Below are 21,914 nucleotides of genomic sequence, written 5' to 3' on the forward strand. Positions count from 1 at the left end.
AACTCACAGATGATGTTAAAATAGCACCATTGCTAATAATTGTTTACTGGTTTGTTATTATAAGAGCCCAAACTTATTAATTTAGCTTTGCAAATGCAGCTTCTCCCCCACGAATAATCAGAATGCCTCCAAACATGTCTTACTGTGCCATTTGCATGCGGTTGGTAGCTGCAGGGATATAATACAAGTGTAATGCAAGATTCATTATATTTTCATAGCACTTTTTTTTTTTAAACATAGGGAGACTTGCACCCTATAGGAGAACAAGCTGTCTTCACACATAGTTTTGCCAGTGTATTTTAAACACGAATTCCTTAATTCTGGTCCTTTCTTTGGAAATTCCATTTAATGCAAAAGTGTGGCAAAACCAAAATAAATGATGATCCTTCAAAAAAAAAAAAAAAAAAAAGGAAGAAAAAAAGAAAACCTATAATTAATTCGATGGAGAAGGCTTTGTGTCCCCATTTGTGACTTTCCAGCTGACAGTGAGATGACACCGTGTCTGCCTGGTTTATAGATTAAACTTTTGAGTATGTGACCACTGAGAGTCAACTGTATCAGTACAGACTTTTAAATAAATATGAGAATAATCTGATGGTAACTGATACCTTTGCTTCTTTTGCCTTTGAGTGTGCAAACAGTACCCCTCCCGGGATGCTGGTGTAATTTCCTTTTCCAGCAATCCATTTGTTCTCTGTGACTGTTTCCAGGGTGAAATAGTCCATTCAGTTATGTTTCTGTAACAGCCAAGCCACCCTGGAAAGGTAACTGGTTTTGGTTTTCTCACGTCCTGAGCTGGAGCCTGCTGCTGGAATGAACATCAGTCAGTTTAGTCCTTGTTTTTTGCCTGACATCCCGGATCATTGACAAGGAGTGATCTCAAGAAGGAAACCTGGAGTAAGGGGATAGGATAAAACTAGGTTAAAGTTGTTCCTACTAGTACAGTGCTGCAGTTAGATCCGTTCTTCAGAGTTTCAGAACCTGTGGGGGACCCCAATTACATATGAACTGGTTTGAATACAAGGGGAGAGGCTGTTTCACTTCCCATACAAATGAGAGTGAAATGCGTGGTGAGACCTGATTTCAGGAACTCTGTTAACCAGCTTTCAAAAGGACATTCGTGTGCCTGCACTTACAGACTTCTGCATAATGGCTGTGCCTATTGCTAAAAAGGTGAAGGAATAGAGCAAGGGACAAAATGAAATCTCATCTTGTCAAAATTACTTCAAAAGAAAAGAATTCCAAAAGATCGTACTTACCATGATTGGATAATGAAATTCTCTTTATAATACTCAAAAGAATTTGAGGTGATTTTTAAGCAAACAAAGGAGTATTGGTTGCAAAAACTGCTTCACACCCCCAGTAAAAAGAAAATCAACTCTGCTATTTTATTTTTTTTTAAGGTGGCTTCTCTGTCATCCTGTCTACAGGGAAAACTCTTTCTGAGACCAGCTGGAGATCAAAAGCAGTACACAGAATTCCTGAAATAGAGACCAAAAAAAATAAAAGGGGGGTTGATGCCCATGTGTTGCTAGTGAGGATACTTGCTCCCTGACAGAGTCTCTCCACGTGTTGCACAGACTGATCATGGCAATTCTAAGAACAAGTTTCAAGCGTGATACATGTTGTGTCTCCAGCCACTGGGCTTTTATTCATCTTGAACATGGGAAGTCTCAGTGCCTACGGGTGGTGCCTTGAATACTCATGCTTTTTATTGCATGAAGAATAGCACCCTGATCTGTATCTGCCACATCACTGGGGTGGTTTACAGGCACACCAATTAAACAAGTCTTTGCTATACATGTATTGGCAATTTTTTCCTGAAATGATGTGTAGTTTCTTGTCTGAATAGCACAAGAGGAGTAACGTGTTTTATATGCATAAATTTTGTTTAAATTGCCCAATGTCCATAAGTAATACACTGTACATAAGACTTAGTAGCACTTTTTTTTTAATGTTAGAGTAGTTCTTATACAGAGCTTTCAGGCTTTGAAAGCTTCTGGCTCTTGAGGAGTCTTACAGGGACACCCACCTGGCAGGCAGTGCAGGTGACTGACTCATAGTCAAATTACTGTCCTAAGCTGCTCAGGTCCCACAGCTGAATAACATACTGCATTTGGGCTTTTGCTTGGGGTTTAATGTTTTTGATAAGAGTATAACATGGCCCAGTGGCTGTAATTAGAAATTGCCTGCCTACATAAAGTAGGTATCATTTTGTATTTGTGAAAAGAGATGGATGCTGGACCAGACTAGAAATGGAGTGTATCAGGAACAGTTGTATTGGGTGGAAAAGAAACATTTATCAGTTATCAAAGATGGCATGCAATATCTACCAGAAGCCACAGAAAATGTCAGGAAGGAGCAGGAAAACATGGCAAGTAGGTGTTGTGCATCCTCCTAAAATTCTTCTACTTTCCAGTGAATTTTCTTAGCTTTGATTTCTAAGCCAGGTGCAATTTGCTTGTATTCTTTAGTGGTCTCCTATTCCTAGAAAAATTCTTTAGCTTTTATATATGAGAGGAGGGGTTTGACTGAATTATCATTGAGATCCTTTTGGCTTCTGGAATCTGTGAATTTGAGTTTCCATAACTTTATTTCATGGGCTTTGTGGAAAATATGACTGCCTGATTTACTTTTAACTTATTAATGATACTTGCAAATTTCCTTTAAAACAATGAGTATACTTAAAACTTGTGCTTCAGGGTTTTAGATAATTCCTTTTTTTCCTATGCATAAATGGCCAAATAATGTGAAGTGGCTGAAGTCTTTCTTGGAAGCAAGGTTACCTTTCTAATAACAGTGCAGGAGCCAGACAGATGACTAGATTTGGGAAAATTAAAATTGGCAAGGTTCTTTTAGCTTTTGATCTTCCACTATGGCATGCTGCATGAATCACTTTTCCTACTCTGTTTCTTTCCACCACGGGGCTGTTGCCCTGAGCGTACTTTGGTCTCTCATTTTCTTTTGTGGTAGAGTTGTTTAATCTGCCAAAAAACTGAGAAGTCTGAGAACTTTCAAATAGGTAGTTATCTTTAGATGACATATGCAGAAGTTGGTGGTGATTAATCTCATAGCCTGTTTTGTTTTTGAAGAATGCAGATCCATTGTAGCACAGCATAACAAATAACATTTGGTTTCTTTTTAAAAACAAACCAACCAACCAACCTAAAGTCAGGTTTATCACGTGGGACTGAAGCACTTATAAGACCACCTTCCAAACTGGTGACTTTATAGTAGAAGGAAGTATTGTATTGATGAAGAAAAGTTTATGTCGCTTAATATATTTGGGTATCTTCACCTGTTACTCGTATAAAAAATTATTTTACATCTAAAATATTAATGGGTTTATAAATATAAATTAATTATTCCATTATTAACTATATTGGCTTTTTAGGCAGTTATATGTAGAAGAGTCAGGCCTTTGTTTTATGACGGATGGACTCAAGTCCTAAGTGGTTGTGTCTTTCTTCTGTTTGGGATTTCTTGGGTTTCAAGGGGACATCTTGGTTATGGAGTTGTGGCAGCACCTCTGTAATCTACAGCCAGATTCCTGCAGCCCACGCTTTCTGCATAGGAATTGTTACATCTTTCCTTTGTAACTACTGTGTGCCCTTATTTTCTTAAAGGCATCTTTATAGTCACAATAGGCAATTTTTGAAAAGTTCAGCTAATTATAAGCAGCCACTTTTCCCTGGAGTAGATGCATTTAAAAGTTACCATCTGTTTACTCGTGTATTGTGTGCATCATGTTTTCCAGCAAGCATTAATCGCAGTGGGTAGCTCTGAGGGCAGAACTGTTGCACTAAGATAAACATTTGAGAGTCTGTTTTAATGCCCAAAGCTTCTTAGTTTTTTTAGGCCAAATTATCTTACATCCTCTGTCCAGTGTTTCTGGGCATGCTACAGTTAAATGCTACTTTCTGAATTCAAATTCTGTGTTGTGGTTTTGTTGATGAGTTTAAAGAGAGGTAATCTCACAATTAAGGCCCCAATTTAGATGACAAGATTAAGATAGTACTTCTACTTGCTTATAGCTGACACTTAAAGAAAATGCTAGTTGTATTATACTTACAATATTACTTAATACTTTTTGTTATAAGTCAGTGTAAATATAATAATACTGCTGCAAAAGGAGGATGTTTTGTTACATCAGTGTGCTTTTGCTAACCAGAATGTGTGATTTCAATTAATTTACATTTTTAGTTTTCTGAAAAAAAATTTTTTACAAATTCTGTTTTCTGCGAGCTGTAAATAATTATAAGCAAATATAGGAAAAAAAAAAAAAAGTGTTGTGTACTGTACAATTACTCTAGAAAAGACGAGTAGAACTTTCTGAAGAGCAAAGTGTCTTGTTTTTTGCATTGATACCAGTCAGGAAACGTAACTTGTGGTTTTCTAATGTTGGCTCTATTTGGAGGAGATATAGATGAAAATATCAGAAAAGCAGAAACTCTTCTGTTTCAGCTGTTAGTCAGTGCAATGCCATTAGTGTACGTAATCAAGGGAGGTCAGAGGTTGTTGGTAGTTTTTTTTTCTTCCGAATATCTCCTTAAAAGCCAGGTAGTGAGAGCTGGAAAGGAAGAGCTGTCGGCTCGTCAAATATCCCGGCGATCACTTGGCTGTCACAGTATATGGAAGTTACATAAGGTGCATAAGCACGTTACATAAGGGCTCCCTGGTGCTCGGGGTCACTGGCTGTTCTTCCAAAACCAGCCACCACTCGCCTGAAGCCAGCAGAGAAACAGAGAGCACGCTTCAGAAATGTGCATCGAAATTATTTCTACGCTAGTAGCAGCAGTTTTGCAGGAGGTGTACATACGACTATATTCAGCAGAAATAGAGTGACATGGAAGAACAACAAAATCAGATAAGAAAATAATTGAATTTTCTTTTGACAAAGTGAATATCAGTTTAAAAGAGCAGCTTAGATACCTTGTATTGCAGAGGTATATACTTTTAAATATATTTTTCAATATATATTTTCAATACTGTTTGAAATGGTCAGGAGGTTTTAGGCCCAGCCGGAGGGACTTGTTATTCACATACAGGCCAGTTAAGCATTTCTTTGCTTTTAATTTGGAAAAGAGAACTGCAGCTCAGCTTTTGTTAGCTTTTTTGATATTGCTAGTAAAATCTTCTGAAGATTTAACTGGACTTCTCTTGCAAAAAGAAGTATAGATATTTCTCTAGGGGGTGGAAAAAAAACCTAAGGTGGGAAAAATCTGCAGAGGCCTTTTTAATTCATCATGGTTTAAGAGCAAGATCAAAAGGTGTTTAATAATGAACCTTTTCCACTCGGAGAAGCACATTTTAATGGTAGCAGTAAGAGCATGACTCTCATTCTTTGGTCAGATAGCAGTAGCACCTTCTTCACAATGTGCCAGATTTAATTTATATTACGAGTTAAATGGTTGAAATCACTGTATCCAGTAACTCTAACAAGTAAAACAGATGATAGCTCTACAAGGTGTTCTCCTCTCCTTAAGTTATTGGAAAGGTTTGATTCAGACGTGCAAGGAGTGCTCTCTTTCATCTCTTGGCCTCTCCTCAAAATGTCTCTCAAAGGTGGGGGAGATTCAGTTCACAACCTTCTTGTCCATGAAACAAAGCACAAAATTTTATGGAGCCTGACTTGCTAAGTGAAATGCAGGCAATTCTGCCCGTTGGCAGTCTCGTGTTAACCACTAGCTTCCTGTGAAAAGCACTTTCTGCTGGGTCAGCCTGTTGGCTGGTCCTGCAGCAAGCACGGCTTTCCATTACCTCTGTGAGGGAACATTTGGCCATAGGAAAGCAGCCCATTTTCCTGCATTAGTGCCACAAAACTTACGGGTTGTCACCTTGCTGTTGTTAGGATCTCATTTACTAGTTTGTGACTCCTTTTTTGATTTGCTAGGGTGGTGCAAACTGAGTGTTTTCCTTGAGGAAAATACACAAATCTGTTCTGACTTCCTGTGTCTAGGAAGATTGCCCCATGAAACCAACCTGCAGCCCCTGTTCTGCCTAAATATAACATTTCATGCACGCCTCCAGTGCACGTGATAACTGATGGCTGGTCACTGAGAGAGGGGTCTCTGTGGACAGTTCAAGAAGAATAATTATTTACCTGTTGTAATAAGTAATGGGTTGTTTTTCAAGGTGTGTAGTCTAAGTTCATCTTACAATGCACCCAAATTCTTAAACTTCAGAGTTTAAGGTCTTGCTGGTTCCTTATTGATACAGAAATGGGGAGCTGGTTGTTCCTTCTCCAGCTGGGACTCAAGGACAGCCATATCACATTATGGGTGTCAAGTGTATCAACAGCAAAATCCATGCAATATAAGTTAAAGAACCAGGTAAAGGAAAATATTGTGTCCTTGGTACTCAGTTTGTGGGTAAATAAGGGCCAAACAAGTTAAGTCCATGTTCTAGTTCTGTCCAATCTGCAGCCAGACTTACCTTTATCTGACAAAAAGAGTCCCCGACTATTAAATGTAATATATGGAGACTGTTTGGTTTAAAAATGGTCTCCTATTCATGCCCTAATCTGCCAATTTTTGTACCAGTTTTTCTTCTTATTCTGTCCAGTGTGCTTTATTCTGAAAGGATGTTTGTCTTTATTCATTGTGTGTGTAGACTCTATTGATATTTTCAGTTTTGCATTCCTTTGTTTTACTTAATGTTTATGACCTCCATGGGAAAAGACATTGTTAGGCTGTAACACAGTGGGTTTCATGACCCTGGTGTAATAAATGTACTCTTTGCCTCGTTGCAGTTCACCCTGAGCTCTAATTGGTTGTTAGGAATTTTTGAAGTCCCTATAGAGCAAGTGTTTTGAAAACATCCATTTATTTGCCACTATGAGTGGTCCACAGCTCTACACGCAGTGACAATGGAATTAATCCAGGGAAAGAAACGGTCTGAAAAAAAGTCATTTAAGTACCCATGCTAGCCTTGCTCCATCCACTAGGCAGTTTGTTTATATTGATTTTATTAGGAAACAAACAAAGAACTGTGGAATAAAAGAATCTGTTCTGAATTGCACTGTTCACTCATCACAATATTCAATATTTCAATAAAACGTTCGGGCCTCTCAGCTAGATTAAATTGTATTTACTTTACGCTCATTATACACACATTTTGGTTGTAGCTCTCAAAATACTCCCTTCTCAAGGCCTTCATTTCAATGAGAGCAGAATGTTCTGATGTGGAAAGAAAGCCTCCTGAAAACAAAATCGAGTGTTCAAACCTGAAATTCAAAGTGGAGGGAGTTGGAGGAGTGACAGGAAAGGTAGCTGCAAATGGCATGCTTCTAAGACATGCCTTCATTTGATTTTTAATTTTGCATTGATACCAAAATCAAGCAATTTCAGTGTCTTCCCAGTAGAAAAATTAACGAGCAATTCCTGCCATCATCTGCTGAAGTGTTAACTCTGAATTTTTTCATTTTTGTTTGAAGTGCATCTTTATTTTTCTCATGTGCTGACTCCTCTCTATGTATGCATGTCCTTGTACACCTGCGTGTGCATATAGCTGTGTCCATAACCTTATGCCCTTTATTACTGTTTTTTTTTTTTTTTTTGTAATTCTGACTTAACCTGTCAGTAACAATTTTGATAGTAATTGTGATACTGAATCATTCTGCAGCTGTTTTATTCAAATACTATTTATAATTTCAGGCTTTCTTTAATATTTGTGAGTTGGTTTTTGTTTTGCTCCCCCCTTTGGGTATATATACAGCCTATGGTCTTGGTACTGCAAAGGTTTATGTGGAAACACAGCTTTATCTGCATGGGCTGTTCTGCCTCTTGTAAAATAACCTTCACTTGCATGTGGCTCTGAGACAGAAGTTCTGCAGTTTGACTAGAAAGGCTAGGCTGGTCATGTGAAATTTTTTTATTATATTTGGATAGATTAAGCCCTGGAATATTGTTACAGAGTCTGGTTTAATTTCAGTGGCTGAGAGTAGAGAATGCAGTTGTAAGAGGGCCAAGCCAGTGTCTTGTGTTTTCTTTCTATTTTTTTTTTTTTTTTTTCAGCTGAATGGAAACCACAGTTTCTGAAGCCTGGATGGATGATGAATGCTATGTGGTTGTGCTTTGTCACTATTAAAAGGGAAAAGAAAAATAACTTTACAGAAACATTGTGAATCTGTAAACCGTGTGAGGCAGTCCAATCTTATTTTCCAAACATGGCTCCAAAATAATAAGAGCATCATTGCACAAATGCAACGAGCTTGATACTTGTACTGCTTTGAGAAGATGCATGCTACTGGATTAAAATTCTTGCACTTTTGTATGGGAAAGTTGTTAGCTGCTTTGGCTGTTGGACAAAGAACAGCATTTCTGTACCATCTAAGGACAATCCTAATGCCTGCTGTATCCACGTGCAGATATTTCCCATACACCCTAATTTGTTGAGGTCAGCGGGTCGTTATACAATTCAGGAGCCTCTTGCTTGTGAAGAAGAAAAATTATTTTAACAGTGTAAAAGCGTTGTAACTACTTGGAAATCTTTGCATAGCACTAGCATTTTGATACCGTGGCTAATATAATTAAAAGTAAACAGAAGTACAGTCTTTAGTGAAAGCAAAAATCCTCAGTGCTGTATCTGCACAGAATATCATATAGGCATACTGGTAGAATTTGCTTTAGATATGCTAGTCTGTCCTGCTACTTGAAAAAGATAAGTTGAAAAGGTTTCGTCTGAAAGATAACTCAAGGTTAGGTTCCTGTTCTGAATTACAAGCCATCTATTCTGGCACCTACCCCCTCTCTGTTAACTGTACACGGAGAATCTAGAGACGAGTCTCCCTTAGGGTAAAGTATGAGTATCTGCACGGAGAGATGTTTGCTAAGAGCTTGGTCCATAATATAAATCCTGCTTGAAAATGAAAGCCTTTACATTTTGAGCAAATAAAGGACGAAATGAGATCTGTCATAATTTAATTAAGGGTGAATAATGGGGCGTATTAACACAAGGCTGAATTTAAGTTTCAGAAAACATGAGTATCATCCCTATCAAAGGTCCTGCTTTATGGTGTCTGCTTGTGTCTTTCATTAAGCTGTATTTAAACAATGTGGCCTGACTGAAATAACTGACTGGAATGTCTCTTCAGGCGGTACTCCTCGTTTTTTTTGCATGCACTTTATCTAAACAAACACAAACACACAAACTGTATGCATTAAAATAGAGCATAGTTGGTGGGTTTTTTTTTGTGTGTTTTTTTTTTTTTTTTTTTTTCCTTATCCTGTTTGTTTTATTTAGAAATATCTTGGTTCAGTTTACAGAATGCTAGGACCAGAATTATTTGTATCCATGTATTTGCTTGTTTATGCCTAAGATCTTTTCATTTTCACTTTCGGGTTTGCTTCTTCTATTATCATAAACACCTTACACAGAAGGGAAGTAAGCAATTGAATTTCATGCGGAGGAGCACACGAGAATGATGGAGTTTGACAAAGAGCAGTGGGGAAAAAAATACAGGTACACTCTTGTCAGAAGAACAAACTGGCAAAATAGATAACAGCTATTACAAGCAAACTCCTTCAGCTCTAATCTTAAGAACTTTTGTACCCATGGCAGGTATAAAATTAGCAATTGGGATTTTGTCTTCAAATTGACTGAATCCCCTTAAATGAACAGGATAGAGAGCAGGCTTTGTTTCCAAGGCAACAATCGGCTGTCATCCTAAGGACAAGAAAGGTGCTTAAGTGACAAGGTTGGCTTCGGAGAACATCTTACTAAATGTAGATTTTTGCATTCATTCAAAGTACCTGGAGCTACAGAACTTTCCTGATGTGCTGTATAACTCTCAATACATCTTTGCTCGGTCACGAGAAGAACTCACTCCTACAAAGTACGTACCCTACCCAACACCATATTCTAAATATGTTGCAGTTCGTGCTGTGTGTCTAATTTCTCACTGTGACTACTACAGAAGACAAGTAGTGATATCTATAGCTAAGATTATCTAACACTTATTACATTAAAGTACAGTATTAGAGCAAAAATTAGGCTCTGGAGGGTGCAGAGAAAAAATAACAGGTATTTCAACACATCTAATCATCGTTCGTTCTAATGAACAGCTCTCAGTCGCCCCAGAAGATATGATCATGATGACTCACTAATGCCTGATCAGGGTTTTATGCAATGTCCTTTATACATCAGAAGTGTTTTTTTTTTTTTTTTTTTTTTCCCCTGTGTACTTTACAGATGTTCACGGAGAGCTATTCATACCTGTGTGACGACATGAGAGAACAGTGATTTCTGAGAGAAAAGCATGCTAGCAAAGAAGCAAAGATAGCATTTCCTTGGTAAAAGGGTGAGAAGAGTTAGCTTCTCCATGCTATAATGGAGCAAGTGGATGAGGAGGACTTTATTACAAAAATTCTGAAAGTCAGAAGAAGTTAGTTTCACACAAAGGAATAGTAAGCCAGAGAGAAAGATTGTAAAATTGAAGAGGCAAACTGGAAAGATTATTTTAACAATGACATTTGTGTTTTTCCCTTCCTTTCCCGTCCCTTCCCACCCCTTCCCTTCGCTTTATAAGAGAAGGGGGGGATGAATGCAGGCATAAAGACTCAGAAAAGATTAAGCTGATGGGGGACAAAGCAATATGTTATTGGGACAGGTTGCAAGTTTGTGAACGATTCTTTGCTCTTTATTTAGACATTTTATTTCATGAATGTGCACATTAAAATTCCTAACACGTTTTGGAGGTTGTCTAGCTTGTTTGTAAAGTGAATGGTAGATTTGGAAAATAATGATCTTGAGGCAGTTGAATTGGGAAGAAGTGGTTTACTAAATAATGTAAGTACTTCTGCAAATCCTTTGAGACAGATTTTTCAAATTACAGTTTCTAATTCCATGGAAATATTAACTTGAAATTGTAACCTATTTAATTCTCTTTCTGCAGAAAAGATTGGTTTGTTTGGGAGGTTTATTAATCAGCAGATATACATCTCTGAGAGCTATCATTGTAATAATTTTGAAAGCCTCAATTGTTTTCTAAAATACAGGTATTAAAACCTGTGTAGCGTTCCCATTGAGCCTAAAGAAATGCACAAATCTGTTTCACTTCATTACTTTTTACAAGTTGAGAAGCACAAAAGTCTTCAGCTGCAATGAGCCTAACTCCATTAGATTCAAGAGCCTTGTCCTCCCAGGAGATCTAACCCACAGTTGCTTTTTTTTTTTTTTTTCCCCTGTGATGTTTTTAAAGACCTAACACTTAGACAGTCTTAATTATCAAAACCAAAATGGGGACTGAAGGCTTGTAATGGGATACAGTCATTTTAAAGTGAGACACAACTGAGAAATAGTAAACCGAAGGGAACTTGCCAAACCACAGTTCTGCCCCTTGTGCTCTGGATCCTTATTTAGAGTTGCAGTGTGATTTTATTTTTATTCCTACCTCCATCTGTGATGTTAGATGATAGTGAGTGAGGCTGCTTTACCTACATTTGTTTTTATTTTTGCTGTTTCATGGCTAAGCAAATCCCTTCTGTTTAGAGCCTGACTGTTGCGCCTTGATTTACATGCTGTTTGCTATTCAGGATACACAGTTCCTTCTAGAGTACAGTCGATACTTAAGCAATGTAAATTAAGAATCACCTCATTTGCAAATAAATGGTAGTTCTCCATAACTTGGATCTTCAGAATTGTAATTGTACTCACCAATTTTTGTTTCTGTGGTGACGCCCTGACGTATTCTGAGTTCTGAAGGTAGGGATTTTGCAGAAATAACATACAAGAATGAAATCAAAAACCCAACTAAGATTTTCAGAAATGGTCTAGCAGATTAAGTGTCTGACTTCCGCTGTATGTCACTGAAAATTAAGTGTGGCCTTTGGAAATTATTGAGGAGTTCACCTTTCATTTCAAGGCTGCTTTAAAAATTGCATATAATAACTTTATTTTCCCCTGTTCTTTAGATTTTTCACTTTAAAAATTTAGTGTTTTACTCATTGTATGATATCTTAAATGTTTCTGAATGGTAGTTAGCAATACTTACTAAATAATATACCATCTCTTTATAAGATTGTACTAGAGATTAGGAGAGGAGGCCTTCTGTATTCAGCCAGGAGCCTTTTATTGTTGCATCGAGTAATCTAGTGGCCAGATACAAAACAAAATCAATTATATTTGTTATCTTTAATCTTGAATAATTTAGATCAGACTGGTTAACACTGATTTTCAGGTGTATCTCTTCCGCGGCAGTCGATGCAATCCGGGTATTACTCATATCTGCAAAGAACTGGCAAGATATTCACTTAATATAGTAAGTGAAGTACTATGTCTTCAATGTTGCCAGAACAACAACTGCGGAGAAGAACTTATTATAGTGGTCTCAGAAGAGACAATGCATGCTTTTGCATTCCTAAAGCTAGCTGAATAGATCTTTTATGCTAGAATTGTTTGTAAGTGCATTCTCACTACAAATCTTCTTTTATTACAAATTTCTTCTATTTTGTAAGTCATACAGTGTGATTGTTTGTACTATAAGGAAATCAGTAAACAAAATACTGAACTACTTTAATCCTGGGAGGCTAAATTCCATAGTAATTTGGATTGTGATGAAGCAGCTAGATGTTTAATATACTCCTCTGAAATGTTCTGTAAAAGCTGCTTGTCTCCAGTGAGCTGTCTGGCGCTCATCAGGTACTGCATTTGCTGAAAAAAATAAATGGTTTGAATAGGAAGATGCATAATTATTTATTGAGGTTTGCCATCACTTGAATTTACTATCTATGTGAAACATGAAATGCATAAAAAAAAAGACAATGCTCACTTCTGTGGCAGTCTTTCTGCTATGCATATACTATACTGTAAATAATTCTTGTAGCTTTTTATGCTTTTACATGTTTTCAGAAATTTCAAAGTTGTATAGTAAAAAGGTTTACAATAGCTTCTAAATATAAATAAGCTTAAAAATAAATCCTGCAAAACCGCAGCGATCCATTTAATAAAATACTCATTTTTGTAAATGCACCGAAAAGAGTGGGTGAAAATAGTGTGACACATCATGTGGGCTTAATCTATTTCGTATAAATTTGCTGTGAAAGCTCTAGTTCAATATAGATAATGTGCAATCTGTTCTAAACATCCAGTTGTACAATAAGGGTAATTTGTGGGAGACAGTTATGGATCTCAAGAGCCCTTTCATCATTCGGAGTATTGAATTAATCTCCTCCTAAATGCTCATTCAGAAGGTGCCAGAAGACTGCTCTGTTTGGTTGCCATGGCAGATATTATTCTCCTGGCTCCTTGGAGAGCTAAATTTCTATAAACTGTGAGTGTTCTCAAGTTTATCAAAGCAGTGAGCTGTAGTTACTCTGATTTCTGTTGTTGCTGTTGACAGTTTCCTTCTGTCGTATGCTTGCTTTAATTTTTTTAATGTTCTAAACTTTTTTTTTTTTTTTTTTTACCTTGCTTGCTCTCCGATAGAGCAATAACTTTTGTTTAGAGACAAAAAGGGAGAAAACTTATTTTGCATATAGCCTCACAGTCCAATAAATCAGATAAAGCTAAAAAGAAATCTGAAAATTCAATACCTGTGTGCTGAGAGACTAGTGAAAATAACAGAGCTCTCCGATAAACGCAGGTTATAACCAGGGAAGGGAATGAAAGGATTTTTCTCAAGTGTGCATGGGGGCAGATATTGTGAAGGCGATTGGCCCGATTTCTTATACAATAAACTTCAGCTTCATGTACTCGTGTTACCACAGTCTGCTTTAGCAGAGCTAATGAAGCCCAATTTCCTCAGGATTTATGTTCTGTCTTTCCTGAGCCTACGTACAGCTGTGCATACAGCTTGATTAAACACCTGGCAGCCGCTTACTGCCTAGCAGAAGGGGTTGTGTTACAATTGTGCTCTCAATGACAGGGTGCTGATTTGGATTTCCCTTCCTCCCAAGTAACTAACTTTCAAAAATGAGGTCAAAAAAGGTATTTAATATCCTTCAGGCTTCTGCAAATTGATAACTTTTGCTGAAATTGGCTGCTAGCTGGAAAGTTACTTCATGGTCTCGCCATGGCCCCTGCCCTTCAAACACCTGAGCCAGGTAACTTTGGGGAGACAAACTGTCACCGTGAAAGCTGCGTCTTTTAGGACACAGTTGGCCACGACTGAAATTCAGACTCTATCTTGAGGTTTAAAGAATTACTTAATGTTTATTCTGTAGTAATGCATCCTGTCAATGCAAGTGCATCTTTGTGTCGTGTTGTTTGCTTGTCCAGATGGATGCACATGTGCTTGAAGTTCTTGGGCTCAATACTTTTTTTCTTTTTGATGTTTGGTTACTCAAGATAATTATACTCAATAAAAGCCTGTCACGAAGGAGACTAACTGGATAGCAAGTGATCACAATTTGCAAAGAGCTACCTGTCGGTACTTACCCAGGTACACACATCAGTGTTCATTACAGTGTCACCCTCAGAAAATTCTGTAGTCCTGACATCTGAAAAGTAACCTTAGTGTTTGCTGCTGTGTTACCACACCCTTCAGCTTAAGAAACATCCAGAAGCAAAGCTGTTTGTGGCAGTCCTGCTGAAAGACTCGAATCTAACTCCTAATCAACTGTGAATATGTGGGAGGAGACTGCTTCAAGTCAGTGGCAATGTGAATGATCGTATGGATGGGCATTGAAGGGAGAAAACCATTAATAATTGGAGTGTCAGAAATGTTTTGTCAGAATGCAGATTTATCATCTACCTTCTTCAAAGCCTGTTTTAGTCTAGCACGAGGAGACAGGGCATCTACAAGCTCTAAGGGGGCTGGATGAGCTAAAAAGTATTTGTGCTGTGCTTCTTGTTATGAATATGCATCCTCAGTGCAAAACTGCATAACGATAGCTGGTATTAGCCCTCCTGGAAGGTGAGATTTGTGGTGTGCACAATGTTAAGAAAATATCAAGAACAAACCTGAGGGGAAGGCAAATATTTAGAACTCAAGAGTAGGATGATGCATCATAATGCACTCAAAATGGATCTATAAAATACGTTCATTACGGTTGCATTTCCTCTTTAAATCAGATTTGTTCCTGGAACAGGACTGGGGAAATGCCATTCTGAACAGAACCTACATGTAGTTCAGACTGCCAGCAAATCTGTTGTAGGCCATCTCATTGAAACAACAGCTGAACTATTGAGTGATGGAAGTGTGAAGTGATTAAACAAAGACAAATGAATAAAAGAAGGTTAGAGTGGCACTAATACGAGATTATTTCAGTGTGAAGCAAAAGAGGAAGTACGTTAACTGGATCAAATGTTGCGTGTCCGTGAAGGATATTTTTTAACATGAACGGCTGTAAATGTCAGCGTACAAATAACCACACGTCCTTTTTCTCATTGTCCTGTAGTGCATCATGAATGCAGTATTTCTGCTGGATTTCAGGTCTCATGCTTCTGTAGAAAAGCGGGAAGACATTTGGGTAGTGCAGGAGGCTCTTTGTTCAGAGAAAGATGGCTGCGGTCAAAGAGCATGTCAGTGTTTAATTAGTACACAGCATCCTTATCAGTTAGCACAGAGAATATTTTAGATTCTTATTGCCTAGTGTGTGGTTAATTTAATGTATGCTGTGCTGTACAAGCAGCAGTAAACATATTTTTCCAATCTGAAAGTGGCCATTTGTGATTATCCATACAGAGGAAAGGATGTTCTGTTTTAAACAGATTATAAAGCACTAAAACGTATTCTGAGGTGCTTTAGAAAGTAGACGTCAATGGAGTTCCCTTAACTTCCTCTTCCTGAAACATGTGTCAAACTGAAGTGTTTGTTTTATTTTTGTCAAATCAATGTACCGTTCTGCTGGGAAATTTTTAAAATCATGAGGTGTGCTATAGTTTTCTACGGATGGGCATATATCTGCATCATTGCTTGTAGTATCAGACTCAATACTGTTCTGTTAAGGAAGCAGTATTATGTTGCTGTTCTGTGTTTACCTTGTTAGATAAGAGACTGAAGTCTTCGGCACTTAGAGAAAAATTTTGTGAAAACCAAATTCATTTATGTGAACAGAAAGTGTCATACCATTATATAAATAACTGGATGCTTACACAGAAGAGTGTGTCCTTCTGCATGTACCTCTCAGCCTTGTTTCTCTCTGCTGTGCAATTATGTGAACTACAGGTAGCATGGCATGTCATGAGAGGTAGCTGATATGCAAAAGGGAGCCCTGCTCAGAGCAGGGCTTTTGGTGAGATAACGTCTGTGTGTTTCTGGGAGGCAGGCTGTCGGGAAGGTTCAGTGGTACTGTTAGTCTCTGCATACCAAAGCATGCTTTTTGAGATGCCAGCTCACATAAAATGGCTTAGAGAAGCCAGGAGGAAACTACCTGACAAAAGAAATACGGACTCTTTTTAAAGCTTTATTGTATTTTAAAGTTTCAGTAAAATGCATTAAAATTAAATGGAAGAGCAGGACTGGAAATGAACAGAATGTTTTATAAGTTCAGGTAATACGTGATATTCTTCTGCTTGTTTCTATTGACAACAAGCAAACTTGAGAAATTGTTTCAAACCATTATGCTCCTCTGTAGTTTCCTAGGTCATTCAACCAGTAATAGGTGTTCGTGGCTATATTTCCTATGAAATGGATTGCAAAATAAAGATTTGCTTTCCTAGCAAGCATTCGGAGAATCTAAAATTTAGAGTTTAGTTGCCCTGTTTTTCATCTCTGTTTTATTTTTTAATATTGTTTTAATTCTTGAACCTCTGTTTAGAACTGGATAACTGGATACCGAGTCTGTGAAATTTTGTTTTAAATTGTTTTTAGCATTGTCTTAAGGTGATGTGTTTTTTGTTTAAGATGGATCACTCCTGGTTATATATAAACGAAAGGAGAGGTAAATTTGCTAAATAGATGAGCTTCTTGCAGCTCCTTGTCCTTCCTGTTTTTTTCTGATAGATGCCATCAAATTAATCAGCCTGTCTCTTGAAAAAGGCTTGGTCCCCTTAGCTGACATTTGATAACTAGCAGTGAGGTGAAATCTTAATGAAATAAAAGATAGATGGGTTTGGGTTGATGGAAGAAGTAGTATTGGGCAAAGCTAGAATATAGCTGATCTGCCAAGTTGAGAAATTGTGGGTAACTTATGCTCACATGCGGTAAGAAGACACCTTTCTTCTGCAAGTGGGGCACGCCCAGAGTTTCCCTTACTTGTTTTTGTCTTGGTGATGTTGAAATTATCAGACCAAACCATTAATTAGTTCATACACTTTCTTCTCTGGGAGCGATCATTCCTGTTGTTTGTGTAAGATGTGTAAGAAACTGAGGCGAACACAGTTAAAACTTTGGAATAACCATTAATAGGAGCGATTGCTTACTTTCTGTATCAGTTAGTAAGAATTAGGCTTATCTCATCAATCAGGAGAATTTGCATACCTGGTTCCAAAACAAGATGACCTTTAATGCCTCTGTGAAGGCTCCTGTTTGTCACATAGAAATCTCACACAAGAGCATTCATAGACATATTTAATTATGAGTTGGATTTTCTTGTCTTTCCCCTTTTTTCACTGATGAGCAGAAATCAAGAAGAGATTCACTCCTTCAGTAACATAAGCCAAAGACTTCTTTTTAGTGGAACTCCTGCAGGTTCCTTGAGAGAACGTTTAGTTAAGGTGTTGTTTGTATTGTTCTTCCAGCATTGTGCTTATTCCCATGTCACAGAAAGTTCAGTGCAAAATCAAGAAGCAAGTTCAGCAGACGGCAGTTTCAGTGGGATACATTTCTTTTATCAAAAGTTGATAAGGCTGCATCAGTCCACATGCTTGAGTGCCTGGGGTACTTACCAAAGAGGTTTTATCCTGTTCGGTTACGCAGACAGTCAGAACCACTGCTAAAAAATACCCTTTAACCTGGAGTTAAAGATGCACAAGAAGAATGAGGAGTATGGAGCAGTTAGCGTGGGATGTATGAAGGGAAGTTGTGATGTTGGCAGCATCCCTATTTCTCTTTTCTGTTAACTCAGAGGCTTCCAAAGGAGGAGTCTTGTCATCTGCATAGATAGCGTTAATTGTCCGTACGTGGGACAGGAGAAGGCCTGAGCTGCTGCTGCTTTGCTGGGCCAAAGGTGGTTTCTGCATTCTTGAGAAGAGTACAAGCACAAACTAGTAGAAAAGAACAGAAAAACTGGAAAATGCAGGTTTTGTTCTTGTATGCCTTCTACCTACAGTCTTGCAGCTAGAGAAGGACAAGGAACCATCATCATACGTAAATCTGGCAATTTTTCTGCTGCTCTCTTACAGTTTGCTGTTAGGAAACTCATACAGAATACCTGAATTGTTTTTTTCAGTAATAAAGAAGAGCTTATTTTTACTCTTAGCAAGAAAAGAAAAATACTAGGTTTTGAGGTATTAGGTTAGTGACCCAGTGGGTATACTGGTACATTAAAAAAGGCAAAATTTGCAATAAAATTACCAGAGTAAAAGTTGTTATTGAGTTGGGAAGACAATAATAGAAAACCAACAGCCTGTTATTGAGCTCTGTAGCTGTCTCCCTGTAAATAAGATTGAAAACACAAATTATGCTCCCCCAAAAATTAAAAACATTACTCAAATTAGATTTTAAATCACCATCTACCTCCAAAATGTCTTATATTTTTTTTTCTATTTCTCTTATTCTCCCAAATCTAATCTCTCTTTTCTGACAGGCTGTGACACATAATATTCTAATATCTTGTGACAAGGACAGTACAGACAGAGACTGAAATTGCTTACTCAATAATCTTAGGCTATTCCTTAAAAAGGGAACACTACCACAGGTGTTGGAAATGGAAGCAAAAAGAAATCTAAGTATACACAGAAATTACGGAGAGATTTATACTACTGAAAGGTAATCAGCCTGTAGTTGCAATGCAATTATATCAATGTGGCATCGATTTCTAGTGTAGTGTTTCAATAAGAATAGAAAGTCCTGAGGTGAGATCAGAAGGGAAATGTTGTTTGAGACCATGGCTGTCCTTAAAAATTGTTCGTATTGCCCCACAGGTTGTCTGTCCTGCCCAAAGTTACATCTGCTTAAAGAGACTTTGGGTCATTTTGTATATATCAGGCCTATGCCAAATTTCTTTTTGTGCTAAGTCTTCAATTTTATTTGTCATTTTTTACTGGATGTCTCCCTTTTAATTTATCAATAATGAGTACATCTCCCTTCAGCTCAAACCCCTACACTCAGCTTCTAATATTGAAAAGATTTGACAGTTCATTTTCTCCCATGCATTTTGTTTTATAAATTTCATTTTGTGCAGTCATGCCTGCCTGAGTAAGGAATTACGTGAGTTTTGAAACTCTTAACCACTCGTTCCTCTAACACAAGCCTGAGTGGACTGCCTGTGGAAGGGTTGCTGTAGAAAGTTGTGCAAGAATTCAGACTTAGCCCTTTTTATTCACATTGTAAGTATCAATAAAACAATTCAAAAGGTAAATGTCAATAAAACAGTGGCATGAGTTCAAATGATGTGCAAATAGTTGCAAAAAAAATCAGGTTGTACAGTTACATGCGATATTATGGGTAGAAAAAATGGACTATTCCAGAAAAATTTGCAAATTAATTTTCCTTTACTCTGGAAAAAAGATTGTTAGCAGGTTTGTTTCCAAATTTCCTTGAGTGTCAGAGCACTAAAAATAAAAGGCCATGTTTTCCTCTGGGATAAGCTTAATTTTATAACTTCTCATTTCTCAGTTTTGTGTTGAGTGTTTGGTTTTTTTTGTTTGTTTATTACTGGTGAGTAAGGAGAGAAGCAGAATAACCCTTTCCATATATGATAAGTTCCCTTTTTCTGGCAGTTTTTCTCCTTGCTCAGCCTAGTTGTATGTATTTTTTGAAACTATTAGTAATATTTTTTAAATTTTGTTTTTGTCTAAATTAATATTGCTGAGAACATTGTATTTAATATCCAATTAATATTGTTGAGAACGCCCTTTTGCATATAAACATTTTACTGGAACTGCTCATAGTTGTGGACCTAGCATTGTTAAAGTCTTCTTTATTTGCTTCTATCTTTGCAAGTATGCTTTCTCCTCTTTTCCTTGTAGTATGTGTTGATGTTTACATATAGACAGGAAAAAAGGAAATGAGATCTGTGTGTGCAGATGCTGTCGAATTCCTTTTTGTAGATGCATTCTCATTATAGTGTGTTGTAAACCACAGCCTACGATTCCATTTCTTTTAATGGATATCCTCTTTTCTTTTGATATGGTCCCTTAAACCAGTAATAATTACTGTTATTTCCTATTAATAAGGAAAATGATGTGCTCTGTGGTGTGTGAGAGGTGTATGCTATAGATTCTTGAACAAATCTTTCACTGCAATTGTGAATTATTATTTTTTTTAGGAAAGGATGCAACTGGCTGCCATGCATTTTGCAGTTCTGTTGATCCTGTATGGAATACAGAATTTTCACTCTGTTTGTACCAAAAAGGAAACATAAGCACACGAGCACTGACATATCAAGCTCAAAGTGCAGAAAATGGATTTCTCCGCCTTGTTAGTATTTTGTAATTATTTGTCCTGTCCCAGCTTGCTTTTTTGATTTGCCCTGAAGGATCTGTGGAAATGCGTGCTCACCACCCATCTTACACTATCACATAAATTCACAGCGAATTAACTAAGTGACTCAGTGGATAATATTAACTCACTTCAGTGATGCAAAAATCATATGATGCCTTAAACATTTGTTTAGAGTCCTTTGACAGCACTTACTGGAGTGTTTTCAAAATCTGATTTGTTTGACAGATGTAGCAACCTATTTTATACAGGTCATCTTATAAAATTTATAAGACAGACTACATATTCTGACAAGTGGTAATGTTGTGCAGCGTTTCTATAGCAATAGGACACACTTGTAATGTATTACAACTAATGTGGTGAAGAGACATTATTCTAGATATTTGTGGTTGCATGCTAGAGAATATATTTGTTGTTGCGACAGGTCGAAATTGAGAAATAAGCATGTGATGGGACTGGTAACCCAGGATACCCATTAAAGCACTTTACAATGTATAAGAAACATTTCCAAGCAAAGCCTCGAGGTCAGATAGAATTAAATTAGTGTGGCAATTGAACATGAATCACAATAGTTAATCCCTCGGTGCATGCTGAAGCTGGCACCATTTGCTCTGATTTCCTCTGAAGCAAAAGCAGGTCGCTCTAGAGCAGGGGCTGGACTCAAGCACTACGTATCTGCCCACCACATCCATTTCTTGGCTTTGTTTCATCTCGTGGCTTTATCCAGCCCCCCAGCACAGCAAAGTGGGGCTGTGCTCACTTGTTCCTCCTCTCCTTCCCACTGCTCCTCAAAAGCAGGGTGGGAGCAACAGGAGGAGGCAGTTCTGCCTGCAAGCTTGGCCCTTACCTGCCGCAGGATTTAGATGCAGACATGAGCAATTCTCAGTTGAAAGAAGTAAAAATCAAAGGAAGAGGGTGCAATTAGGACAGCAGAAAATGACAGGGAATCAGCAAGGGATATAGTGCTATATCCCTTAAATCCCTATAAATCAGCATATCTGCAAATCATTGTTTATCTTCCTGTTACAAAGCTGCTTAAATGCCCAAACTCTTCAACCTGGAAGTAGTAGCTATCATATATCTTTAATTTCCTATATCTCTTTATTGCAGAATTATTTCATAAATCCTTGCTTACAGATAAAGTGATTACTAACAGGCATAAATTTTGTTAGGGTCTCTAATAACTACACCAATAGTTCTGAAAAAGGGGCCTATGGAAAGAGTATCTAGGGCATTGCAGTACTGCACATAGGCACACTGAGGTAACTCACAGGGGAACACAGTTGTTGTAGTGAAAACTGCAAGCTTCTCCAGCAGAGCACTGCATCGCTTCTGAACAGAAAGGTCACCAACCTGTAGCAAACAGGCTTCCTGCCCACTGCTTTGGTGGAAAAAAAAAAAAAAAAAGGAAAAGGGGTTTGCCCACTCA

General features: G+C 37.6%; 1 protein-coding gene across 4 annotated transcripts in view; it reads left to right on the forward strand.

Annotated features, from left to right (window-relative positions):
- ANO10 (anoctamin 10) overlaps window positions 1-21,914 on the forward strand; it is a 122,733-nt gene that overhangs the window by 84,438 nt on the left and 16,381 nt on the right. The window contains exon 13 of one of the 4 annotated variants that reach the window (XM_082754409.1): window positions 10,192-10,450. The exons of the other annotated variants lie outside the window; for them this stretch is intronic. Within the exon in view, the coding sequence (XP_082610535.1) occupies window positions 10,192-10,242 (51 nt within the window). The 3' untranslated portion in view covers window positions 10,243-10,450. Of the gene's footprint in view, window positions 1-10,191; window positions 10,451-21,914 lie in introns of those variants that run through there. 4 annotated transcript variants of the gene reach the window in all.

The sequence above is a fragment of the Aythya marila genome (assembly GCF_965140915.1).
Source record: "Aythya marila genome assembly, chromosome: 2".
In the NCBI taxonomy this organism is placed as follows: Eukaryota; Metazoa; Chordata; class Aves; order Anseriformes; family Anatidae; genus Aythya; species Aythya marila.